Source organism: Camelus ferus, chromosome 16 (assembly GCF_009834535.1).
Source record: "Camelus ferus isolate YT-003-E chromosome 16, BCGSAC_Cfer_1.0, whole genome shotgun sequence".
Classification (NCBI taxonomy): domain Eukaryota; kingdom Metazoa; phylum Chordata; class Mammalia; order Artiodactyla; family Camelidae; genus Camelus; species Camelus ferus.
In genome coordinates, this window is record NC_045711.1 from 1,863,638 (window position 1) to 1,891,541 (window position 27,904).

At 36.6% G+C, this 27,904-nt stretch overlaps 1 protein-coding gene across 2 annotated transcripts; it reads left to right on the top strand.

The window, feature by feature from the left end:
• Nucleotides 1–349: 349 nt before the first annotated feature.
• TAF15 (TATA-box binding protein associated factor 15) lies at nt 350–27,451 on the top strand. Of its 2 annotated transcripts, XM_032498251.1 has the most exons (16): nt 350–489; nt 6,941–6,980; nt 8,592–8,643; nt 8,726–8,807; nt 8,891–8,993; nt 11,107–11,300; nt 12,321–12,441; nt 19,059–19,093; nt 19,728–19,760; nt 20,974–21,083; nt 22,134–22,263; nt 24,215–24,307; nt 24,970–25,051; nt 25,167–25,255; nt 25,363–26,044; nt 27,272–27,451. In XM_032498251.1, exons 1-16 carry the CDS (start codon nt 483–485, stop codon nt 27,309–27,311), a joined length of 1,893 nt encoding a protein of 630 aa, XP_032354142.1. In that variant the 5' UTR covers nt 350–482; the 3' UTR covers nt 27,312–27,451. The 2 variants fall into 2 exon arrangements, with proteins under 2 accessions (XP_032354142.1, XP_032354143.1); XM_032498252.1 differs by lacking the exons at nt 350–489; nt 6,941–6,980; nt 8,592–8,643; nt 8,726–8,807; nt 8,891–8,993 and adding an exon at nt 10,817–10,866.
• Nucleotides 27,452–27,904: the final 453 nt, after the last annotated feature.

The window sequence follows — 27,904 nt, forward strand, 5'->3', positions numbered from 1 at the left end:
TAAAGCAGAGAGAACTAGGACATACCATTCGAAATTTTAGCGAAAGAAAGCCCTTTTCTAGTCATACAAACTGTGTTTATAAGGACGCTCCTCTTTCCTTTCCTAACCTCGAATTCTATCAGATTCAGTAAAATGAGAAATAGGACTGTAATCAGGACGGAGCGAGTAGCTACATCTTCCTCCCCCTATCATGATCCTGGGATTGGTACTTCCTCTCCTCAGTTCCCTCTCAATAATGGTACCGTCTGCGGAGGGGAGAACGGGGAGGGATTCTGGTTTCGGTGGCTGGTCCAAGCCCAGAGCCACCCCTCGAGCCTTGGCGCTATGGTACCGCCCACCGCCCTCTGATTGGCTGCCGAGGCCCCGCAGTCGGGCCCTGCCCGCCGCGCCGCTCTCAGTACAGCTCCGGCCGCCGCGCCGCCTGGCTCTCGTATTCCTTGTTCTCCGCGGGCTGTGGGGGCTCCGCGCCGCGGCCGTTAGTCATGTCGGGTAGGTGACTCCTTCAGCGAGCAGCGGCAGCGGCGAGAGGGGGCCCGGCGGGGTTGGGCCGTCTTCCCGCCCACTGGAGGGCCCCGAGGGAAAACTCCGGCCCTGAGGGAGGCTGGGGTGGGGGGGCCGCCGCCGCCGCCATGTTGGACTGGAGGGACGCACGCTCCCAACGCTCGCTGTCTGCGAATCCTGGCGGGAGCGCTTCGAGCCCCCTGTCTTTTGGCCCTGTCCTTGGAACTCGAGGCGACGTGTGGCTCCCGAGGGAGGGTGTGTGAGTCGGGGGGCGGAGGCCGCTACGCCATCGCAGGGGCGGGGGGAGCCCGTGATTAGAGCATCAGCCTGAGAGAATCGGTGCTTCTGGTTCTCCGCTCCGCCTCAGATCTTTCAGCAAGGCCCCGAGCCAGTCATCTCGCCGCCTCGTCCCTCAGTTTCCCCATCCGTGAAGTGGAGCTGGGCCTTCCTGACTCACCCATTCATCAGGTGGGGGCCTTGACGCTCTGGGAGCCCTTTCAAAGGACGTTACCTGACGTGAAATCCTACACCTCGTCATTCCCTCTGCAGCAGCCTCCCGGATTCGAGTTGGGGGTGTTTGCATATAATTCAGCTTCCTCTTCACCCTCCTCTGTCATCTTCTCCCCTCTTCAGTTGTTTATCCTGCACGAGTGTGAAAGTGAGCCTTGTCTGTTATTGATGGGCTCCTGTAGGTACATGTGGCATTTACATTAAAACATACAAACTAAAGGAAAGGCAGTCTTCCACGAAGCACTTAAATTGATAGAGGTACCCACGTTGTGTGGAAGAGAAAAAGAGGCGTTGGTCTCATCAGGACAGCCCGTTTAGAACCTGATAAAGCAGAATAAAAAGTCTGGGACTTGGAAATCCTCTTTATTTAGCAATCCTTGCGGCCACACAGGCCCTCTGTAGTTGGGTACATCACAGGCTGCAAAGAAAGTCCCAGGGAACCATTATGAGAGTTAGATACCACCATTTAGGTGGAAAAGCAGAACACGTCCCTGAAGCCATATGATTGGGATGAAAATGACTGCTAGCAGAGTATTTGACCTTTTTTTTTTTAAAGGAAGAACCTGTTGGTATTAAAAGATAAGTAAACAAATCCCCCCAGTAATCCAGTAAGGATGGAAATGTGTGACAAAAAGGAAGCAGTAGGCTGAGGAGACCTAATTAGCAAAAATGGTTGGATAGGAAAATGATAAACATTCCCTAGATCAACATTGATATTAAGAAGCTAGAATATTGATCTTTTGGGGGATGGGGCATCTTCCTGATCTAAGAGGCTATTAATTGCACAGATTGACTTCTTGCTAATTAATCCTTGCTCAAGCAAGAAATAATTTCTTACCCCAAGGTAGACATTGGGACATTTTTACCAGGTCCATAGTTTGGAATGAAGTCTGGTGAAGCACCACAGAAATACATAGATGTACACATTCAGGAGGGTATGTGACCAACCCATCCATGGTTTTAAAAAGATTCTCCTGCCCTCATGGAGAAATTTACCCTTCCAGTGGATACAGTGCTCATTAAAAACTATTGACCTCTCTTGAATTTTTAACATAATTACTGGTAAAAAGCAATGACTTACTTTTATAGGATTTGGTAGCTTTTATGGAAAATTTAATTTTAAAAGTGTTCCATTTTTAAAATCCAGGATTTTCAGTGTGTCATAATAGTGTGTGAGCTGGGAAACACATTATACTGATCTTCAGTTTACCAAGACAGCACATACTTGTCATTTTGTAATTTGAGTTTTTTTGAATGTTGAAATTGACATTCATGTTGAAAAGAACTATTTAATAACTGCTTGTTTCGACATTAAGTCAAAGCTAGAATCTTTAAGTTTTACTTAGTGTTGTTATATACAATTTATACATTTTGTAATTTTGTATAAAAATAATACATTTGATTTTGTATGAAAATAGGGTTAATGCTTATGACTTGTTCTTGAGGAATGTTTAAGTTAATCATTTTAAGAGTAGACTCCTCTTAAACAATTGATGGCATTAAGTTTAGCTAAGTCCTTTAAATATTCCAGACTACACTTAGAAATTTAATTTATCAAATTGACTCAATCACTCCAGATGCCTGACAGGATAGACTTATAAACCTAATAAAACATAAATGCTTCTATAATCAGTAAATAAATCAGAATTGCAAATATTGTGAGTCAGACTCTCAGACAAATGTGAATTAGCTGACATTTTTGAAGTTAAAATCAAATCTAGTCAGTAATACATATAAAAATCACAAAGTCAAAATACTTCTCATTTTGACTATATAGCAGACCAAGATAACTTGCAGATCTTCTGTCTATAAATACCTAAAAAATGCAAGAACTTATATAAAACAAAGGGCAGGTCCCTGCTGCAGATATGAAGTAGAAGCCAGCATGGCAGGCATAGAGCTAACGTCATGGTCCTGGAGAGGAAGTTGTAGGTCTCATTATTTAGAGCCTTGGGTTTATTGCCCAAGTAACTAAAGGCAGGAGATGAAGCCATGTAACGGAAACAGATCCTCAAATAAAACCTGGATGTTTGAACTGATCTTCAGTGAAAGAATGAATTAGGGAAAAACATTTTTTACTAGGGTAAGAGGTAACAAGGAAGCCTGGGCCCTGACTGGGAAAAAAAAAGTCTTTCCTGAGAATTTATAACCTGGGACTTGTTCCTTATACAGTTTGGGTATACATTTAGACAGTTATCAGGTCCAGGAAACCTAAAGCCAAGAAATTAACGTAAAAATTATAGGCTGGCTATAACCTCGGGGTTCCTGGTAGAAATAAATGAAAACCTTTTCTGAGGAAATTTCAGAGCCTAGATCATGAGGGAAACAGAAAAAACAAGCCTTGTAAAAGATAAGTTCACAGTAAAACATTGCAGAATTCTCTGAATTAAACTCCAAAATGAGAGTTAGTGACATACGGCATTAGAACCCCTAATAGCCTGAAAGAGTATTGTATGTTTAAAATTATTAAAAACCTGAACGAAGGAATCAACCCTAAGACCAAGATATGGAAAAAGGCTATGTAGATTTGAAAAAGAACCAAGTGCAACGTCTAGAAGTGGAAAAAGTGGCTAAGTTGAATTGCAGATAGACCTAGCAGAAGAAATAATTAGTGAAGTAGAAGATAGATACAGTATGATTAACCAGAATTCAATTCAGAAGGCTAAAGGTGAAAGATGAAGAAACATGGGAAATAGTTTGTGAAGTCCTATCATACATCTAATATGAATTTGAGGAGAAAATGGTGAACATCAGTAGATAGTTGAGAATTTTCCAAAATTGATGGAGCATGAAGCAGTAGTGTCAAACATGAGATGTAAAAATCAACTCATACTTAGATACATAAATGTGAAACTGCAGATTATGAAGTACTAACAACCCATCAGAGGAAGTAGGGAAATGGTAAGATTGGTAGACTTAAAAGTTTTAAGAAACTGCTAAATAGTAAAATGGAATTTAGAGGAAAAATAACCTTTGACCTTGATTTTTTTACCCAAATAAAAGAATAAGGATACTATTTTCAGGCATTTGCTGAAAAAACTAATAAATTAAATCCAGAAGGGAGGAGTAGGATGCAAAAAATGTAGAGGAAGCAAATGTAGTAAATAAAAAGTTGACTGTATGGAACCTTGAAGATTAAAATGATTACATTTAGAGATTTAAAGTGGAAGTGAAATAATAGGTGAAGGCTGTGATTGGCGTTATAGCATTAAGGTTCTTACATTCTGTTGGAGGTTGAAGATCTTTTTGAACTTTGTCAAGAATGCATGTTAAAGATTGAACATAATCTTTAAGTTATGAATGGTAGCTTAATAAAAACAATGTGAACGACTAACTTCTAAAGCAGTAGAGGGGGAAAGTGAGTAAAGAAAATCCAATAGAAGGAACTAAGGGAGTTGGAAAAAAAAAAAAAAAAGCTCCTAGTAAGTAGAGAATCCAGTATAGGCTGGTAGGAATGGATAAAGTAACAGAAGTAAAAATATGGAAACACCAGTTGCAAGGCAAAGATTTTCACATTGGGGAAAAAATGATACATGCTGTTCAGAAATGATATACCTAAAACATTAGAATAAGTATTAAAAATACAGAGATAGGAAAAGATTAATCATGAACCAAAAGGAAGATTGTTTAGTCATAGTGTTACCAGTCAAAATAAGTTTGGACATTTTTAATATCTTCATGTAATGTTAAAAGGAATTCACCAGGAAGCTATAAATCTATACTTTTATGTACCTAACAATACAGCCTGAAAATGTAGAAAGCAAAAACAAAACAAAAACTCAATTGTAAGAAATTTACAAATACAGAGTCAAACGGAATTAGAAAAATTTAAACGTACCTCTCTGTAATTAATAGATCAGGTAGACATAATGTTAGGAAGGAAAGGATAGAATGAACAAGCATCATCTTACAGACTTACAGAATTCTTTCAGCGTTTAGAAAGTACACAGTTCTTTTCAAGCACATAGGAGACATTTAGGTGAGTAAAAGTGTACCAAGGGGAAAAGCGAAAAACAGCAAATCCCAACAAATACCAGGAATAGTACAGAAAATATCTTTTCTGGCTGCAATGGAAAGTAATTAGAAGACAAAACCACAAAAAGAATCAAAACCCTATACACTTAGAAATAAAAGCACTTCTAAATAATTTATGAGCCCAGATACAGGGCTCAAGTGTCAAGTACCTGTAAGCTGTTTGAAATGCCATAGGTAGCATTTATAAACTGATTTTCTCTGATGAATGTAAAAGATCTGCACTTTCTCAAGTATACTAAGGGCTAGACCTGCTGGTCAGTATGCTTATTTCTATATTCTGGGGTTTTGAAGTCAGCCAGCTGAAGAAGTCATTTACAATTTCAGAGAGCTGAAGTGACTGGGTTAAGAACTCTAATACTTATTAGATTTAAGCTAGGGGTCACATGACCTATGTGCTGTGTATAATTTTTGGCTCGGCCAAAGGGAAGTACAGTAAGGTCTTGGACTCCACGCTGTCACTGGGAGAACCCACGTCAGTGCCTTGGCAAATAGTTTAACCTGAAGCTTCATGCATTCCCTGGGTATCTAGGAATACCCCCCTCCCCCAACTATAATCCTTTTTAGTTTCTGAATTGGTTAAAACTAATGCCGTTAGCCATTTCATAGATGCGTCTAATCTTTTTCTCCAATTAGATTCTGTATCCTTTTCATATTTTTCTTACTTGGTTGTTAGCTGTAAATCTAATCATTTTATTATCATGGGCAGTGATGCACAATTTTTTTCTTTTTCATCTCAGGTAGCCTTATGTCCACATCAAAGAAGTAGTTTATGTCAGGATTTCATTCAATACTTTAATAAAGGTTTAAAAAAAATCTTGTTCAGTCCAGTTGGAGGTCTTTCCTGCAGAAAAGTGGCAAATTTGATGTCACCCAGTTACACAGCCAGTGGCAGTGTTTTCATATTGTAGCTTTATGTGAATTAAATGAAAAAGTCACTGATTTGATTTGATTTTTGGCAGATTTTCAGAATTGTTCAACAACAAACAATTGGTTTTATTTCAAATTCGATGAGTTTGTCCCTAATGATTAGCAATTTGAGCCTCTCAGAGTCACTTTGTAATGCAGTTGAAAGTGTTTCATGTAAAATTATCCTTCTCTTACTCATCACTAATAGACTTCGGTCATTTATTTGATGCAGTGGAAGCCTAAAGGATAGAGCCTCTTCAAAAATTTTGGAATAACTGATAGTTTGAAGTATTGAGAAAAGTTAACAGTTCAGATTTCTTTTTTTTTTTTTTTTGACATATATTATTCAACTCATGCCTTCCTTGGTAGTTTTTATTGTCAAAAAGGAAGCTTGAAGTAGGTATTGCTAGAAGTTGGTATACCAGTTGGCCAAGTCCCTGAAAGCTTGGTCAAGTTGGGGTAAAACAACTAACTTAGCTGCTTATACCAAATCTTTGGAGATCTTTTTGTTGGTGCCGACAGCCAGAGCAGTCCAGTACAATATAGGGGAATGGTGCATATGTTGTGGCAAGGACATGAAGTAAATGTAATCCTGGGGATTTATCTTAGAGTGTGTATTTTCCCCATTTTGATTGTGGTTCATTTTAACAGGTGTCTTTTTGTATATAAAGATAATACAGCTTGAGCTTTTGAGTTTTTGTTAAAAGGGTGGGTTTTTTCCACTGGTTGTTCCTCATTTATTCGCTTGGTTTTTGTGACCATCAGGACATGTTTGCAGAGTAGTTATTTTCAAAGATGTAGTTACTATAACTAGCAAATAATTTGGTACAGATTTCTCCTTGCACAGTATTTTTAACTTCTAGGTTTTTTTTCCTGTGGCTACTTTTTATGACATTTTCTTATCATATTTCTTCTCTAAGAGCTAAAGTTAGCCATTGAGGGAAACCTAATTTAAATAAGATTAAAAATTCTTTTTTATGTGTTTTAGATTCTGGAAGTTACGGTCAGTCTGGGGGTGAGCAGCAAAGGTAAAGTATACATACATTTCAGTAATACCATGACTGAGTAGAACTGAGGAAAAAAGATAAATTTAGTCAGGCTTCTGTCTTGAGATTTGGTATCTGGACGTCTTAAGAGAGTCGAATATTAGCTTGTCAAGGGGAAACAGAATCAGCCTGTGTACATAGATGCTGTAAAACATTTCTTTCTTTTTTTAAAAGGCTGTTTAAATATAGATGCCCCCTAGAGATTAAAACAAATCTCAAAGGTATTGTAAAGATTGTTTTCTTAGGAAATTTTTAGAAAGAAACAATTATTAAAAGAATTTAAGTAGTTGAACTGTAACAGCCTCTTAGAAAAAGCATTTTATTTTTTGATTGTATATAAGATGCTAATGTGTTATTTCTGGAGCAGATTTTCTTGAAACACCGTGATAGAAGTGTTTAGCATTTTTTAAAGACTCCTTACCACACTCACAGTAAAAAGAAGTCTGTTTTTATGTGAATGTATACATGCAGTAGGATTCTCTTGCTTACCAGAAATAAAGCCTTAAACTTAAACTATACATACTTTGCAGCTCAGTGTGAGATATTCCAAGTAGCATCTCAGATATCTTCTGTCATCAGGTTTTAAGTCTCATGAAAGCAAAGCTGATTTGACTTTTTTATTCTCATAGGATAGACCCTCACGGTAGGCAGCTAGCAATGTTTATTCAATGATAAATTACTTCCTAAAGTTAAGAAATTCTATTAGCACTTGATAGCTCCAAAATAATAAGATCTTTTTGGCAAAGTTTTATTTTTCTTTGGCATATATTTAGAAAGTTTGTTTCTGACTTGATAAAGCTTATATGCTGTAAAGTTAAAGAAAATTCATATCTAAGGGAGCTATATTTATTCATTTAGTCAACAAGCTGTATGTGAAGCTATGCTGTGACACTGGGTATACAGTGTACTTTCTTTCTGTGATAGTACTCTGAAGATATACGTGCCTCTAATTACTGAGACACTAAAATTGGATGTTTAGTGCCACACTATGCCTTTTCTTTTTTTTTTTTTTTTTTTAGTGGGGGGAGGTAATTCGGTTTATTTGTTCATTTATTTTTAGAGGAGGTACTGGGGATTGAACCCAGGACCTCATGCATGCTAAGCATGTGCTTTACTGCTTGAACTGTTCCCTCCCCTCTACACTATGCTTTTTCTGGTATGTAAAAGGCAGATTTAAGGCAAATGGTAGGAAGAAATTAATCTGTCAAAACAGATTGAGTGAAGTGCTAACTTAAAGAGCCATTTTTCTGCTTCACCTGTTTATTATAGGTCTTGCCATCATGTAGTCACTCCCTTTCCCCTCCATGCCAACAACGTAATTCTCTTGGGATTTTCTAGGTCTGGTGAAGTTTTATTTGTGGGAGACTGTCAAAGCAAAACTTCTGCTGTTTGGCATTCAAGAGGTCTGGGAATGACTTCATTTATGCCTTGACAGTCTTTGGTTATCACCTTTCAATTTAGACTCTAAGAGAGGGGTGTATTGACAGATTCTCAGAAAAGAGTCTTTGAGTTGAAAGTTGAAAATGAAGATAGGCTTCTTTAAGCTTTTGAATTCTAGCACATGCCTTTCATGAGTACATTTTTCTTTTACAGTTATTCTTCCTATGGAAATCAAGGCAACCAAGGTTATGGACAAGGACAACAAGTAGGTTAAATATAAATTGAATTCTTTATAAATAGTGTTTATTCTGAATATGTACTGAAACTTGTATTTACTTAAATTTCAGAGCTATCCTTATGGGCAAACTACTGATTCTTCATATGGACAGAACTTTGGCAGCTACTCCAGTTACGGACAGAGCCAGTCAGGTTTGACTGATTTGTTAAATACGCTGTTTTAGAAATTAAAAAATCGTAACCTTTCCTAAATGGTATATCCATCCAATCTTTAGGTTATTCACAGTCCTACGGTGGTTATGAGAATCAAAAGCAGAGCTCATATGGCCAGCAATCTTATAATAACCAGGGACAGCAAAACACAGAATCATCAGGAGGGTAAGGAAACAGTAAAAGTACTGAGGTTGTGTTGGGCAGTGGAAGTAACACTTTGGGTATTAAAGCAGGTTTCACTAACAGACTCCTAGCTTTAAACATTTTTTTTCAGAAAAGTGTTGATGGATTATGAATTTCAGTTTTGTGTTACAAAGAATGTGGGAATTTTTAGCATTGATATTTGATTCTTATAACGTGTCACTTGTAAAATTGTTTAGCTGTGAATGAATGCACATAATTTAAATGTTAAAAACTAAAATTTGGACCTCTGCTTTATACCTGAGATAAAATAAAAGCCTGCCTGGGGGAAGGTATAGCTCAAGTGGTAGAGCGCATGCTTAGCACGCACAAGGTCCTGGGTTCAATCCTCCAGTACCTCCTCTAAAAAATAAATAAATAAGTAAGCCTAATCAACCCCCCCCCCCAAATAAAAGCCCGCCTATAAAAGGAGACTTCTCAATGCTTACTTTTTAATTTCCATTTTATTTTTTAACCATTTTAATGTATTACCTTTTCAGGGACAAAAATATTAAAGAAAAAATAGAGCCAAAACCTAGCCACATATTTCAGATACCCTAAAATATGTTTTACTTGGTAATATAGGTAGGTGAATATTGATCATCAATTTTACAAGTTTTACAGGTTTTTAAAAATTTTCAGATTTGAGGAGCCTATACTTATTATTAATTTTAATAATAGCAACTTTTTATTGTGCTTTACATTTTGTGAAATGCTTTTGCATTCCCTAATTTAATTGATCCTGTTTTAAACACCACTATGAGATGTCAGTAATTATCAGAGGTAAAGAGAAGTTGTTAAGATTATATAGCCTGTCAGGATATACAGCTAAAAAGTAAGGCAGAAATCGAGGTAACTAGTATTTTCTCTCTGCAGTGAAGAAATTATTCCAATTGAAATGCAGTTAAATAAAAGCATGGGGTAAAAAAAGCATTGGGGAAAGATTTATGAGGTCAAATTATCAGTCTTATAGGTAGGAGAGTGCTTTAAAAAGTAGAGAGTGGAGTACAAATGTAGAGAGTATTATCCAGAAGACATGTTATATTAGAAGGATTAACTCTGCAAGCCCTATTGGTTAGTTTTAATTTTAAGGAGAATCTTTTTATAAGGATGCATTTTTAGAAATGTGATACATAAATGTGGACCAAAAAGAAATGTTAGATTTGGTTTGACAATTAAAGTGAAGTGCTAGGGTTCTGACCACTGTTGGAATGTGCTTTGGGTAGGGAGTTGGGGAACATACTGATCTTTATTAGATTGTTCTGATTATTTGATGCAGAATAAGATGTGACTATTAAGTTATGAGGCCTTTTTTGTCCCCCACCCCCCTTTTTGAGTAAACATTAGAACTCAAACCCAATTAAGTGTTTCTTTTCAACATTCCCATCCTGAGAGCAGATAGTTAATAGTCATATTGCTTATAACACACTTAGAATTTTCTGTTTGAATTGCCAGAGATAATAAAGCAATCTCATTATTTGGTAGTTAGACTTCTTTTCAGATAAAAGATGGCATCACAAAGCAAGTTCCTATCTCTTACTCAGCAAACTAAAAATTTGAATGAGTTATTGCTATTTTCTAAAATTTACTTATCATTGAAGATGCTTAGAAAAATATACTGTAGGTTCTAAAGGTAATTATAAGAAAATAGTCCCCAAAGTATTATTAGATAACATTGTTGTTAAAATTGGGATAGAACCTTTTAGTGTAACTGTTAAAAGGACTCAGCACTTGCTGTGTTATGTTTGTTAAGCAATAAAACACATTACTGTACTTTATGTCACCTTTAATTTTTTTTTAAATTCAAGGAGATGATAAAAACCATGGTGATGTTTTTGCTTCATTACAGTTTTCAAAGGTGCGTGTAGTTTTTCTCATGATGTGGAACATCTTCAGGTGATAATGGAATTGTTGTTTGAAAGTTACTCCACTAGTGATAAGATTTTGTATTTAAAGAAGCTAAATGATTCCCACCAGAAAGCAGTAGTAAATGTGGTTGAGGTCTAGCTAGGCAGGCCTCTTACAGCAGTCAATCTCAGTCAGCGTACTACAGTAAACATAATCCTTCTATAAAATCAATTTCTTGATTTCTCCTTAGCCAAGGTGGAAGAGCGCCCTCATATGACCGGTCAGACTATGGTCAGCAAGATTCATACGACCAGCAGTCAGGCTATGATCAGCATCAAGGCTCATATGATGAGCAGTCAAATTATGATCAACAACATGATTCCTATAATCAAAACCAGCAGTCCTACCATTCACAAAGGGAAAATTACAGCCACCACACACAAGGTAAGATACACTGACGTTTATTATTTTTCTTCTCCGCCTCATAGATTGTTTGTATACTGGGTTTTGTATTAAAAGACCCACATAGGATTTCAACTGTTTGTAAAAATTTGGAGTGACTTTGAACATATATTTTCTCTTGTGACTATCAAAACTAGTTTATTAGCTTTCTATTTCGGAACTTCTTAGAGACTCCAACTGGTCACATGAGTTTTTGCTGGCTGAGTTTTTGAAATTCCTTTGTTGTCTCAATCAACTGATTATTTGACAATGCTGCAGCTACCAGTTCTTTTGGTAGTGGTGGTGTATATGATCTGAGGAAATTATGATCCTATATTAGCCTTCTCTAACCTCATCTAAGAAGAACCAGTCATTCTTTTCCTCTTATTTTCCTTTATATATATACCACTGGTATTTAGGAATCTGACTGTCATGAAAATGAATGCTTCAAGGGCAAAAGTCCTGTCTTACTCATTTTTATGTACCTTCATTGCCTTGTATAGGGCTTGGTTTACAGTAAGTGCTTAATAAATATTTATTGAATACTTGAATGAATGAATGAGTAAGTGAATGCTTAAAAGTGGAAGCTCATTCACTGAATATCTCTCAGTTTGAAAATCCAGTTACTTCTTGTCCATGCTTGATTTACATTTAAATATTTTTGATGTGAAAAAAGTAATAACTTTTAAGATTAGCATATTCTTTTCATTTAATTTGTTAGGATTCTGTACCTAATGTTGTTCTTTACTTATACTGTTCCATATCACCATCACATCTAATGGTGATATCCATATCACCATTTTGCTATCTGACTTTAGTAGAATGGAATTTGATACAGGTATAATTCTCAAATACATTTAATTCCAGGTGGTTTTATGATTACTCACATTTGAGTTTTGTGCACATGTGCCATTTCCCAAAGGTCACAGGTGATCTAAAGAGCCATTTAAGGTTATGTTATGAGAAACCTTTGTCAGAAATGTCAACATTTATTTATATATGTATTAATTTTCTTTTCTGTAGATGACCGTCGTGATGTGAGTAGGTATGGAGAAGATAATAGAGGATATGGCGGGTCACAGGGAGGAGGTAGAGGGCGTGGGGGATATGACAAGGATGGAAGAGGTCCTATGACAGGCTCAAGGTAAGTATTTAGGTACAGATGTCTACATTTCTTCTTTCTTTTCTTTTTTTTTTTTTTTTTTCCTTTTTTTTTGTTGTTGTTACTTAGCTGGTTTGATTCCATCCTCTAATTTAGTTTAGAGGCCTAAAAAGATGCTGTAGAGGACAGAAATTCAAAATTTATTTTCAGTCTCAAACTGTCACATAAATTACCTCAGAATAGGCTATGTTAGCAGTTAGTTTATGTGGTTTATATTAAATACTACTGGAGAAAATTCCCCTACTATAGTTGTGGTTAAACCACTTAACTTTATTCTTCGTGCCAGAACTATAAACTCTAAACTCCTTTAAAAGATGACTTTGGGAATTCCAAGTGTTTTATATATAAAAAATAAAAGGTAAGTTAATTCTAGATTGGAGGATAGAGAGGCTGTTCTTTAGTCTTGAATCCCCTTGGAAAGGGAAAGTACTAAGAAGCAATAGCAGAGTATACAGTTGGGGTTGGCAAGTGAGAGAAAGATTTTATGTAACTGAACTATTTTATCCCCATTATTAAGTAAATAATTATTGAAATAATTGAAATAATTAGTATATTACATTGCCATTGTGTATTTTGTCTAGACTAAGCTGTAGAAAAGGAATGACTTTTTAATTCAGCTTTCCTTTTCTCTTGTTAGTATTACCAGGTTTTGGTATTTACTTATGGCATATGTTATGAAAGCTGGTTTTAAAATTACTTTCTATAAATTTAGCACTTTGGCTCTAAAAACAGGAATGAAAAAGTAGTTGACATTTATTGTCATCAGATTAAGTTTGCAGGTTGCAAATTTGTGTGTAAAATACACAGGCTTAAAAGATAATATGTGTTCCTTGGGAATTGAAATTGTCAGCAGCCTGTTAAATGACACTTAATAATCTGTCAGTACCAGGTCACTCTTTTCACTTCTTAGGTGTCTCGGTGTCTGTTCCCTGAGCTGACCTGAGAAAATCACTTATATACAGCACTGTTATTTTTTCAAGTGAACCAGGAATTTGATCTCATTGACTTGCATTTTTCTATGTTTAGTGTCCATTGCTTTGATACTGTGGCAAAACTAAAGTCTAAACGTATCTGATAAACTTTAAAGATTGGAACATTAAAAATCTTTTGATTGATAGCCAAAGTCAATTCATAAGGTGAAACAAATATGTTGTATGCCTCTTCATTATCCAAGAGGGTAGTCTGCCATCATGTGGATGTAAATGAACAAGTGTAGAGCGACATGGTGCTTACTGTGTATCTAATAGCCTCCTTCCTACCTCAAACAGAATCCCAAACAAGATGACTAACAGGCATATGTGTTTTTCCAGTTAAAATGTTTTGGATAATTAGCTGTCTTGGGATGCTGTATGTTTTATAGTATATCATGTTTAATTTTCTTCATAAGGAAGTTATAATTTTATCCTATAAATTGTTGAACTATGACAATGTCTAACTTGAGAATGTTAGAATCCCACTTTTTAGGAGGAGGGTAGGAAAGTCTTTAAAAATATGTTTCTGTCTTTGAGAGATGACTCATCTTAGAATCAAAGAGCTGAAAGGACCTTGAATGACCCTCCTGATAAAGGAGGGAAGGTCTATACCTCAAGCCAACCTGGGCGTCTGAGTTTTAAGCACTTCAGTAACCTTCTTGACAACATATTTCAATAGAAGTTTTGGCCCAGGTACTGAATCATGAACTAAGTTTTTGATTTTCAAATCTTTTTATTTAGCCCTAGAACCTCTTCAAACAAAATCTTAGGATATTAGACACTGTATATTAAGTCAAAATGATGGTGATCTGGTTCAAGTCAGGATAGGTTTTTTGGAGGAGGGGTCTTTCCCAGTTGCTGTCTATATATACTCCCCCGCCTAAGCCGATAAATGGAAGTACACAAAAGGCCTTTTTTAGAAATTCATATGGATGATTGTGCTTATTCTCTATAGTGGGTTGGGAAACTTTTTATGTGAGAGTCCACATAGTAAATAATCTAGGCTTTGCAGGCCGTACAGTTTTTGTTGCAACTGCTCAGCTCTGCTCTTGTAGCACCGGAGTAGCTATAGACCATATACAAATGAAAAAGTATGGTTGTGTTCCAGTAAAACTTCATTTATGGATACTGAAATACAAAGTTCATAAAATTTTCATGTGTCATACTATCTTGCTCAATATGTGAGTTTTAGCTTATTTATAAGGGTTAAAGTGTTTTAAATTAAAAAAAAAAGCCAAGTTTCAGGGCTTTTTTTTCACACTTGGTTTTACATTAAAGTACCACAAATACCCAAACATTTTTTTGTTAGTCTTCATCAGCACTCCCATTTTTGTTTGTAATTATCTTACTTAATAGCAAGATTGCGATCTTTTCAGGGATGTTTGAAGAATATCTGGCATTGGTTGGGTTTATAATTAAGGCGGAGGAGGGTATAGCTCAGTGGTTGAGTGTGTGCTTAGCATGAAGGAGGTCCTGGGTTCAACCCCCAGTACCTCCATTAAAAAAAGTAAAATAAAAAAATGAAGAACGGGTACAGTTTTGAGTGGAGGTGGGATGTGTGGTAAAGGATTTGACAGTCTGAGACTCAGGTTGTATGATTGGCTGGAGGAAGAATTTATGTCAAAGGAACTTGTCAGCTTTCCAGGTATGGAAGAGAAACGTGAAGATTAGAGGGACTAAAGGAAACAATGTTTTTTTAAAAGCAGTTGCAGCAAAAATGATTGAATTTCTAATTGTCATCTAAAATAGATCAGTGACCTCTTAATGGACTAGAAGCTTAAGGCCGTAAATTTTGTCAAGTGTTTTTAACTTTAACATTGTAATGAATGCATTGCAAAATTACTGGAACTTTATAGATAACCATTTTTCATTATTAGTATGTCATCAAGTTAAGTAAAGCTTTTTTAGGTTTTAATATTTCAAGACTCAAAAAAGTTATCTTGAATTTTGGATGTCTTATAAAAGTTTTTGATTACCTCCCTTAAAAATGTGCATGCATGCTAGTGATAGTCTAAACACTGCTGCCCAACAGAAGTATAATGTGGCTTACAGCTGTGAGCCACATTAAAAATTTTCTAGGAGCCACATTAAAAAAAGAAAGGTGAAGTTAATTTTAATAATATATTTTATTTACTCTAATATATCAAAATATTTTATCATGTAATCAGTATAAAAATTATCAAGATATGTACATTCTTTTTTTTTTTCATACTAAGACTTGGAAATCCATTTTGTATTTTACATTTAGAGTACATCTCAATTTAGACTCCATATTTCAAAAAACCAACAGCCACATATGGCTAGTAACTGCTGTATTGGACCAGGTAGCTCTAGAGTGATAGATTCTTGGCCTTCTGAAATATTGGTAAATACTGGATCCAGAAAGCCTTTTGACCACACCTGTAAGACATGGGAGGAAATAAAACATAAATACAGCTGCCGTTGAGAGTGGTATTTAAATGCATTTGAGCCATTTATGTTTGGAATTAATACTAGTTTTCACATCCAAATAATTGTATTCTGGATTTACTAGTATGAAAAAGTCAAACACAGCACAGTGTTTTTTTAAAAAGTAATCTTTTTCAGTTTTAGCCAAGTTCCTTTTTCTCTCTAGATGTTGACTTTTCTGGGAATAAATATTCCTGCATTGTCCTTTTACTTCTTGGTAGTTTTAGTCCTTGAATATAGATATATTTGGGTTTTTTAAAAACTAAATTTTGGGAATAGAGATTCTGTCAAAGAACTTTTTATTTCTTGACAAGCACCTGAAATGAAATCTGCATGTAATGCTGTAACAGTGAAATAACCCTCAGTCCGCCCTAGGGTAGGCTGCTTATTGTGAATTTGAACTTGGGACAACCATTTCTGGAGTTGAGTCAAGAATATATAGTTGGTTTTCTTAAGCAGGGGGTACTCAGCCATAAATTTGAGTATGCCTGTGTTATGTCTCTACTCTAGTGAATACCTCTACTACTTCACCTTAAAATGTCCTTACTTTAGGAATTCTTTATGTGTTCTAGTTTGCTTCTATTTTCTGGGAGGAAAACAAGTTTGTTCTGGCAACATCTTGACTCACTGATGTTCACATACCTTTGTGTCTTAATTTGCTATTGAGGCCTCAACTTAGTATGTGGAAAAGGGACTTGTACTTGACTGCAGATTTGAAAGATTCTTAACAACAGGCCCATCTTTTGTTAACTAATTTAACAGTGATTCTACTTGAGATTTTTTTTTTAAACTGTATTTAATGTAATAAATTTCCTTAAGAGGAATTATAACTAATGAATAAGGAATTTCCTAATAAGGAAAGAGAAAAATGATTGAAATATTGGAACTTGAAAGAAAGCTTCATATAGAATTATGGATCATCTAGAGCAGTGCTTCTCCAACTATAATGTACATACTTACTCCTTGGGGATCTTATTATAATGCAGATTCTGATTCAGTAGGTCTGGGGTGAGCTTGCTTTTCTGAGATGCTCCCAGACACTTTTTTGCTTACACCTTTTGAGCAGTAAGGATGTAGACCCTTATTTTGCGAAAGAGGAAACTGAAGCCTAGGGAGAGTTCCTGATTTGTCCAAATTTTCAAGATTGATTAGTGATAGTTAAGGCTATACCTTGAGTCTCTTAGTTTGAAGACTAGTACTTTTATGGATACATTTATGGGATTTCCATATTTATGGCCACTGTGTTTGAAGTGTTCAGCTGCTGAATTTTCAAAGGAAATGCTCAGTAACAATAACTTAAAATGTCATTATATGGAGGAATGGGAAATTATAAACCTATTCAACTGTCGTTTATTTCACAAGGGTATGTCCTTTTTTTAAAGAAAAGTTGTTCAAAGTTATATTGCTGATTAGAACAGAAATTATAGGAACTAGTTGATGTATGAAGTTGCATATTTTCCCTCCGTTGTGGCCAGATAAACAATTTGGTACTTGATTAAGGTGACAGCAAAATAATTACGAGGTATCTCTTCCAGCACTTGTGAATATTTCCTCTTTAAAAAATTCTGCTTTATCCTGCGGACTTTAACCTCTTGACATAGAAATGTAGGCTTGGTAGTTTTACTAGTTCTTTTCTCATCATTTTTAGGGTTCTAATGATCATCTTTGAAGAAACCTGCAATGTCTTGGTTTCTAATAAGGTTTTTAGCAATTTAATCTTAAGAACTCTTTTGGCTTCCTTTCCTTAAAGAGTTAAGCATTGGTGTATAGGTCATTTAGAAGTGTAGGGAGAGAGTGGGAAGGGCTTGGCAATATTCTGAAAGAGGGATCTGATAGACTCAGTAGGAAACTAAGTATATGAAGGACTTGAGCTTCATTTTGTCTGCATAGCCTTAAAATAGCCTTATTCTCCTTTTTAGATTTCCTGGGAATCAAATAAAAATTACTAGCAAATTAAGATGCACGTGTCTATACCGAAGCCAGTTGCGAGGGAATTTTTTAAACTAGTAGAATAGACTTGTAAAGTAGTAGTAGAATAGACTTATAAAGGAAAAATGGTTTTTCGTTTATTCAGAGTGGTTTTTCTCAGGATGACTCAGAAAAGCCATCCAGAGGGCAGGGTTATCACTAAGGCAGAGGCTTTTAAGCAGTGAAGCGACATTAGTATATTGAATTAGTTTCCTGGGTTAGAGTAGAAGGTTAATGATAGTAGAAATTTAGTTATTACCATCTGAAAACTTTGAATGTTTTTATGTCCATGTCAGCACATGAGTCTTAGAGGAGTACATAATTCAGTTAAGAGAAACAGGCTTTTAATGTATTTGTATTTAAAGAATTTCTTGATAAGCGAGATCTTAGATTTCTTACATAAAGCTATGCACACAAGGACCATTAACTTACCCAGCAGTGGAAATCGTCAAATAAAGTCATTTTCCTGTGGAGTATAGCATTCTGTCTCTGAGATGGTCTACTGATTGGTGTACAGAGCATTTGGCTACATGAATTACAGTAGCTCTGATGTGAAGAGGGTATTACAGTGGGTATGTGTGGAGTAGGAGGGCAGTTTTAAGTTATGCTTTCTTTTTGTGCTCATTTGACCAGATTTCTAAGTGGTTTGAAACTTTATGACTGCTTTCATTCAGTCTCACTTTTGTATATATTTGTACCTCACTTTCTTTCTTCATCTCATAAAACCCACTATTTGGTATCACAATAGAACATAATGCTCAAGTTTTTACCTCTCCCATTCTGCTATCAGAATTTTAACCTTGCTTTATATTGTTCTTCTAGTCTTTTTTTCCTTTTTCTCATATTTAACAAAAATAGCCCTTTGGAAAGAATGTTTGCTCTAGTTTAGCATTCTTCATGCTGTGCCTCCAGTTTTAAGTTATGATTTGCATAGTATCCCTTTGGCGTGGGGTTGGGAAGATTTTAAAATAAGAGTATATTAGATATGTTCTGTAATAAGCTTGAAAAGGCATCCTTGTGGAAATAGATCCTTGGGAAAACATTTAGGTGAAACAACACTTTGAAGTCTATGAAATGGAATTTATTGGAAAGTTAGAGGTGCTACTGTTTTCCTAGGCACTCTACTTATGACAGTTAAGTGTAGATTGAGCCCAGGGCTCAGCAGATTAGAGACTTAAGGAAGAAATCATTTCTTCAATTTTTCCTCTGCAGTGGTGGTGACCGCGGTGGCTTCAAAAATTTTGGTGGTAAGTGCTGAGTATCCCAAAATGTTTCAGTGGAAATGCTATATAAATCTAAAAGCCACCAATATCCCGCAGACGCAGTCTAAGCCCTTTCTTACTTCTGTTGAGGCTGGTGTGTGTTGTGTGCTTGTAAAAAAAAAAATTATATATATACATATATATATCTCAAAACATTAAAAAGACAAAGTTGATCTCAAATAGTCCAATGGGTTTTCTACACAGTGAATTTGCATGAAAGAGTCTGTGGTGACCAATGAATGCGACCTTCACTGGATTTTGTCAGTGCATTTTTTAAATAAAGGTAGCTGACATGGTGTTGTTAAATTACTAGGGTTTTCCAATCAGCCTTCACAACCAGAGCTTAACAAAAGTGATACTAGTGTAATGTCAGAGTGGCTGGTGCCGTCTGGGACAAGTTTAGGGGAATATTGACATTCATCTTGATTTCTTAAACTTGTAGTAAAACTTAATTTATATATTTACTTTGTAAATCTGTGATGGTTGACTTTCAAGGATTTTGGAAGTACTGACTTTTCATGCCTTGGTTGTTACTACTTTTTTTTTTTTTTTTTTTTAATGATTTTTAATGAGTTGCCTTAAATAGCTTTCTTTTTCTTTTTCTTTTTTTTCCCCTTAGGTCACAGGGATTATGGACCCAGACCAGATGCTGGTAAGGTTTATGAAGTTTGTGACTTTGCCCTTAAGAGAACGTTAGTTTTCCATTTTTTTCAAGGGAGAAGTGTGTGTATTTGGAGGAGTTAGTACAGGAAGAAGATTTAATTTGATAGTGCTGCCAGAAGCAGGGAGCTTCACTTCTAAATACATAAGAGAAAGAAAAATTCATGAGGATTGACTGAAAAGTTTGCTAGGGAGTATTGCTATGTTTGTGCTTTCCCATGCTCTCTGCTTTTTCTCTTGTGAAGAAATACTTGATTTTGTACTACTAATTAGCATTATTTATTAATTACTACAAATCAGATATTTCAGAATTGGTATCATTGGGGAATTCAAAGTAGAATAGCTGTGTTTAAGAAAATATTACATTAGATTGATAGTCTGTTTAGTGGGCCTAAGAAAACTGAATTCATACCTGAGAGAATTGTCTTATGCCGGGCAGAGGTCACTAATTTCATGTGGCTTTTTATTTTTAAATGAAATTCAAGGCTACCTGGAGCCTTTTGAAAGTTATGATTTAGAGATTAAAAATCTATTTGAGCCAAAAAAATTTAATATATATTGAAATCAGAACTTTTGTTTTTATTAAGATGCCAAAGTATTCTATATGGATGGCAATTTGTGAATTATCCCTTGATGGACTGAATTTTTGTACATCTTTGTTACTTTGTTGTACTAATCCAAAAGTGTTCATGTAAGGTAAGGTGTGTGTCAAGGTGCCTCTACCCCCGGTATGTACAAAGCTTATTGCAATGAATGGGAAACCAGCAATTCTGCTTGGCTTGCTTGGAAGTCCAATTTTCTACTAGAGATCCTTAAAAGTATTGATAAGCCATAAAGAATTAAAGTTCTCCAAAGAAAGAAATGCTACTTTGTGCTAACTTTTTTCATCTCTTCATGAGCTTGAGTCCTGTGTCTGAATCTGAAGAGTGAGATTTGTAAGATCTCCCTTAATTGATCGAAGTATGTGACATGTTATGGACTTGATCCACTTTATCTGAAGTTTGGTTGTGAGAATTGACCTACCAAGTAACTATTGTGACCACTTCGCATGTTTATCTAAGCTATTTCTTATATTGGTCATTTTTCCTTTTGGTCATAGAAATAGTTGAATATTGGACAGTAAATTAATATTCTTGATTACTAAACAGGCTGTAGTAAACCTAAGGAATATGTGAAATTAATCATGTTTTTTTTTTTCCCCTTAGATTCAGAATCTGATAATTCAGATAACAACACAATCTTTGTACAAGGGCTTGGGGAGGGTGTATCTACAGATCAAGTAGGGGAGTTCTTTAAACAAATAGGAATTATCAAGGTGAGTAAAAAGTTGGCTTATGTTGAAAATGTCATAATTATTAACATAGTCTGGTTAAGATGCATAGATTACATAATAAGCCCATACTCCAGTAAGGCTTGTCTCTTAAAATTCCCTAATGTACATGCTCAGCCATGTCTGTAGGCCTTTGCTGAATATGCTAAATGAAGATTTTATTCCTTGCTTGTGTTTACCTTTTCACAGCTTTCTACAGCTTTGGCTTTCAATCTTAGGGTTCTAAAAATAATCTCTGCCTAGCTCCTAAAATTGTGAGAAACAAATGAGACTGAGAACATTTATATATTCTGAAATGCCAATCTATGAAAACTCAAGTTATTACTAACAACTTTTTATGTTGGTATTTAATGTCTGCTATATATTCACCCAATATATAATGCTTTATTTCATAACTTTATGTAAGTGTCTTGTGTGCTATTTGTTTCATGTGTATATTTTTCATCTCCAACTGGAAAGCAGCATTTAGAGCAGTGTTAGTTAGACTAGCATTTGCCTGAAATCAGTTTGCAATTAATTGCCCTTGTTTTGGTGTCTGTAGAATCTTTTTATTCCCTTCTTGGAGGGTAAAAATTTCTTAAGAAATTATTAATTACAAATGAAATATGTAAAAAATTCATATAGTTCTGAAAAGTAAAAATTTTTGTCTTCCACTTCCTTCCCAGCCAAATCCTGTATGTACTTTTTAGTGGTAATTTGTTTGCTTGGTGATCATTGATCCTGGCCTTTTTTTTTCTTCTCAGTTTTACAAGGTGTATATTTACATGAAGCATTATCTACATTTTTTTTTTTATCAGTTTAAAGAAATTGTATGTAGATAAAACAATATACTATATCATTTTTATAGCTTGGTTTTCACTTAATGTATCTTAGACAGTTTTCCTTTTCAGAACCTACAGATAACTTCATTTTTATGTAGGTGCTAGTATTTGTAGTATGGATGGGTGAATTCCTTTAAAAAATAAGTCTTTAATTAACCATGTAGTTCATGATCACTTTTTCTTAAATACTAACACCAACTTGTTTGTTCCTCAGACGAATAAGAAGACTGGAAAACCAATGATAAATCTGTACACAGACAAGGACACAGGGAAGCCAAAAGGGGAGGCAACAGTATCATTTGATGACCCTCCTTCAGCTAAGGCAGCCATTGACTGGTTTGATGGTATACCTCCTTCATACATTTTCAGTTTGGATAAATATTGTGTAGTCTTGAAGTCAAAGTATGTTCTGATTGATAGTAGTTATTTTCATATTTACTTTTTTAGATATTCTATTGAGAATACAGGCCAAAGGTTTTACATATCTTTAGAAATGAGATGAGCTGTCTCTTTGTCTAGAATGTTTCCTTCTATCGTATTTTATGCTTGGGGCCACCCTGATAAGAGATGTAGAGGGTTGGCCTAGTTGATTCTGTATTTTTAAACTTAATTTCCCTTCAAATATAAAGTTAATACATACTTAGAAGGGACAAGTAAGACTTTTTTTTCCCCCTGAAAATAAGAAAATATGGAAAAGCAGAAGAAAGGGGTAAAGCATCCACAGTCCTTTACTCCGAGACAACTACTGGCGTTTTGTATTAACTTTCCTTCTAGTTTTTTAAAGTGTATTTTTAAAATAGTTTATCATTATACTCTAAATGTAGTTTTGTCTCATGCTTTTTTCCATTTACTGTTTTAACAGTCATTTATCCATGTTGTTATAAATTCGTTGTTTTTGTTGTACCCTAATTTAGTAATAACTAACACTGCATGTTTACTGTGGTTTATGGGCTAGGCACAGTTCTAAGGACTTTATGTGCATTAACTCAGTTTCATCTTCACAGTAACCCTATGATAAGGCATACTCTTTTACCATTTGACAGATGATGTGAAACTGAGATACAGAGAAAATAAGTAATTGCCAAGATCATGGAATAAGTGTCGGACTCAGAATTCATATTCAGGCCGTCTGGCTTAAGTAGTCTCTAAAGTACTTAACTGTGCCGATTGCCAGGCACTTGAGGTCTCTTTTAATACCAAGATCATTGCACCTGTGTCTTCCAATACATAATTGCATTTTTTTTTTTTTACTTGTTCAGAGATGAGATTATGATACTCTGTTCTTCTCACCTCCATATTTTTTAGTTTTTTGCACTAAGCGGTGAGGCTCCATCACTGCTCTTGAAGGCTAAGTCCATTCTTTCTCACTTTTCTGTTTGTTTCATAGTTTCTGTGAATCATAAAATATTTTGCTCAGTGATATGTTAAAAAATTATTATGCCTTTCCCTCATAGGGCATATGAGCCCTGTGAGAGGGTGTTATGTTAAGCATAACTTCATAGTTCAGGTCTTACCAGGTCTTTTTACAGTTTTTAAATACTGATCAATGAGTTGCTTCCTATGTCAAAGTGCTTGTCATACCACCTGAAATTGTGGGATGTTGCCAGTCATAAAGGGTAGGGCTTTGGTGAGAAGGCTAATGCTCCTGGGCTATTTTATGAATCCTTTGGTATCTTTTCCTTATATATCAGTTCTCTTACTTAATATAAAGTAAAAAGATTAATTTGTGTCTCTAAGGCCCTGGGACAGCAGAATATATGTATGTAAGTAGTCACATCTGCATGCATCATTTTTAAAGATACTACTTGGAAAAGGTGAAAACCTTACAAATGATACCAAGGGTATATAATAAAAAATGAATTTCCGTTCCATCTTGACCCTTAGCGATCTCATTTTCTCTGCTGAGTTAAGCACAGTAGGCAGTGTAGATATAGACACTGCACACACACACACACTCATTCCCTTTGAAAACAAATGGGAGCATACTACACACATTGTCCTGTATTTGGCCTTTTTCATATTCAAATGTTAGATGTGGGTTTTGTTTCTGTTTTTGTTTTTTTTCCTCAGTAAGAAATGACTGTCTCCCAGTGGCAGACCTGCTCTATTCAGTAGATTGTGTCATGTTCTAGTACTGTTACTTTGATTCTTTGGAACACTAAGGTGTTTGAATTTCTGTGAGGGCACGTCAGTTATTCCTGTGAAATTAGAAATCTCCACGACAGTTTTATATTTTTTGTTGAGAGGTGGAGATGTGGAGTAGCATTTCTTCAAAACCATTTTGTTTTTTCTTAGGAAAAGAATTCCATGGTAACATCATTAAAGTGTCCTTTGCCACCAGAAGACCTGAATTCATGAGAGGAGGTGGAAGTGGAGGTGGGCGGCGAGGTAGGATACTTGTTGCTCACAGGCCTCAACGTTACACAAGGGTTTGGATTTGAGTTCATGTTCTGTCCCTATTGTGTGAACTTGCTGTTGCCTTTTTCTCCCCTTAGTCTTTCTCCTTCTGCCTTAAAGTGAGGTACAGAATAGGAGATTAGATAAATAAGGTGTCTTAACAGCTAAGAAAGTGGTGGAAGAATGTTCTAGAAATCCCTTTGGAAAGATGTATAAGCAGTTTTTGGTCGCCTGGAAATCAGGAGGCAATTGTTTAAATGATGCCTAATTAGGTAGTTAATTTGACCAGTTTGTAAATTCCCTGATATAGTTACTGCCAACTCGTTCATTTAAGTTGTGTCTAATTTCTTAAATTTGGAGTATGTCTTCTCACTTAACCTTTATCATTGAGATTCTCAAACTAAGGAGGGATTATGGACTTTGAATTTTATTTCTACTGTAATGTATGCCTTAGAGTCTTTTCTCACTTTTCTTGCATTGACTAAATAAGTAAAACCCCAAGTTAAAAGAATCACGGAGTCCTACCATAAGGGGTTAATTTTGGGGGACCTGTCCACTTACTGATGAGCACTTGCTCTTAGTTCTTTCATCTGGTGCTTTTCCTCTGCTTTGTTAATGTCAGCTGCTGATCCCCACCCCCTTACTTCCCCCAGGCCGTGGAGGATATAGAGGCCGTGGAGGCTTTCAGGGGAGAGGTGGAGACCCCAAAAGTGGGGATTGGGTTTGTCCTAATCCGTAAGTATCCCATTTATTTTGGTGGGAATGGGAGTTGGGATGGCAGTTAGAGGGAGCAAGGGGGTTTCTGAATCCATTGGAAACTATTGAGCATTTTATGTTACTCCTTTCTCAGGTCATGTGGAAATATGAACTTTGCTCGAAGGAATTCCTGCAATCAGTGCAATGAGCCCAGACCTGAGGACTCTCGTCCCTCAGGAGGAGGTGGGTCAGCCTTTAACGGCATCTGTGTGGTATTAATCTTCTGACTAGCATTAAGGAGGTTTTACATTATTCTGCTGGCCTCACTAGTTTGAATTTCTACCTTGCAGATTTCCGGGGAAGAGGCTACGGTGGAGAGAGGGGCTACAGAGGCCGTGGGGGCAGAGGTGGAGACCGAGGAGGCTACTGTGCAGACAGAAGTGGGGGTGGCTATGGTGGCGACAGAAGTGGGGGTGGCTATGGAGGAGACAGGAGTGGGGGTGGCTATGGTGGGGACCGAGGAGGTGGTTACGGTGGGGATCGAAGTGGAGGCTATGGAGGAGACAGGAGTGGTGGTGGCTATGGAGGAGACCGAGGAGGTTACGGAGGAGACCGAGGAGGTTACGGAGGAGATCGAGGAGGTTACGGAGGAGACCGAGGAAACTATGGAGGAGACCGAGGAGGCTATGGAGGAGACCGAGGAGGCTATGGAGGAGACCGAGGTGGCAGCTATGGTGGAGACCGAGGAGGTTATGGAGGAGACCGAGGAGGTTATGGAGGAGACCGAGGAGGCTATGGAGGAGATCGAGGAGGCTATGGAGGAGATCGAGGAGGCTATGGAGGAGACCGAGGAAACTATGGAGGAGACCGTGGTGGGGGGGGCTATGGAGGAGACCGTGGTGGTGGCGGTGGCTATGGTGGGGACCGAAGTGGCGTCTACGGAGGAGACAGGAGTGGTGGCGGCTATGGAGGAGACCGAGGTGGGGGCTATGGAGGAGACCGCGGTGGCTATGGAGGCAAAATGGGAGGAAGGTGAGTGTTAGAATGTACTTGCTAACCTTTTTACCTCACTGCTCTTGTCCAGTTTTTTTTAGAACTTGAATTTCCTGTTGGCAGCTCTTTTAGTTAGGATGGAGAAGATCCATTTAGTCCCCTATCTAGCAATTTCTAAAATTTATTTTGTTTAGGAAATCCTTATTTATAATCTTTGTATGAGTGTATGCATGTGTGTGTATTCTTCCTCATAGCTAAAGATAGTTGAGCTTGACAGATAATTTGAAAGTGTTTGTAAATCAGGGGTTCTTAATCTAAGTGAGAGGAGAACACAGCTTTTATAGGGGTGTGCTTTTTCAGATCACATGTGCTACCCTGCAGTTGTCTGGAGATTCTGATATGCCTCTTCTAGATGAAAATCATTGATGGTACTGATGGGAGTGTGCTGTACAGATGAGAGGTGTAGAAGCAGAAAAAGTTGAATAACCAGTGATGTAAAATAACTTCAGTTATTATACTAAGCATCTCTATGCCAGAGACAGTATAGGGTAGCAAGAATTATTAGTACAGCATGTGGTGTAAGAGCACAGAGTTTGGAGACAGACTATCTAGTTTCAAATCCTGGCTCTACCACTTATTAGCTGTGTGACCTCAGGCAAGTTACTTAACTCTTTGGAGCATCAGTATTCTCATCTGTAAAATGGGGCTAATGGTATCCCCTTAGTGGAGTTCGAGTACATTGTAACAGTTGCTGGCCATGGTAAGCACTGTATAATTGTTAGCTTATAGTAATTACCATGTATTGAACACTTCATGCTGTGTGGCAAATCCTGTGAAGGTATCTTTGTATACTTTAGTTCTAGTCCTTCTGTCAACCCCATGAGGTAGATGTATTTCCCATTTTACGGAGTAAGATGTGTAACTTTTCCAGGATCACATAGTAAGTGGGAGATCTGGAATTCTTACCTGAAAGTGTTTGCTTGCTTATTCCCCTGTGCTACTCTTCTTTTTAGAATGCTGGAAGGCTTAGAGTCCTTATTCTAGGTGGAAATTTTTTAAGAGTTAGTGGGTAGCAAAGCTTCTTTTAGGAACTTTGTGGGTCTTAAAGCTGATAAATGAGACATTAATTACGCACCTTCTAGAAGTAGAGAAATAAATTAGGTATGGTGTCATCCTTATGGAAATTCTAAAGCACCTTGAAGTGTCTGATGCTTCCCCTTGGTAGAATATTAGAATTTAGTCTGGCTCTTTATTTTTCATTCCTAGAAACGACTACAGAAATGATCAGCGCAACCGACCATACTGATGACTGTTTTGAATGTTCCTTTGTCTCTGACATGATCCATAGTGAAATTGCCAGAGTTTTGCCTGCTGCTTTCCTCGTGGCCTCTTCTTGGGTAGTGAAATTAAGTGACATTGGATTTTTATTTGGGTGGGAGGGCTGGGACAGTTTTTCTTTTAGAAATGTCCGTTGAAATTTCCCCCTTTAGCTCCCAACCTTCTCCTTCCCAACCCTTGAAGCTAAGTGCGTTGTAAAATAATTGCCAAAATGGAAAGTGTTTTGTAATACTGCAATAAAGGCTGCTTGTTTTGTGGACTATTAGTGCATTGTTCTGTTCACATTCAGGATTCAGTTATAGCGGATTCTAACCCTAAAGAATTAGGAAGTGAATTCTACTTCATGAAATTAAAATGCTACTTCCAACAATATTTATTGAGTGCCTATGCTGTTTAGAATAGTAGTTTCCAACCATGATTGCCTATCAGAACCACCTGAGGAGGTTGTCAAAATTCCAGATTCCTAGGCCTCAGCCCAGGTCTTTTGGATCAGAAATCAGTGGGAAGTGGGGAGGTAGGGCTGGGAATCTTAATTTATATTAAGCTTACCAGGTGATTTTG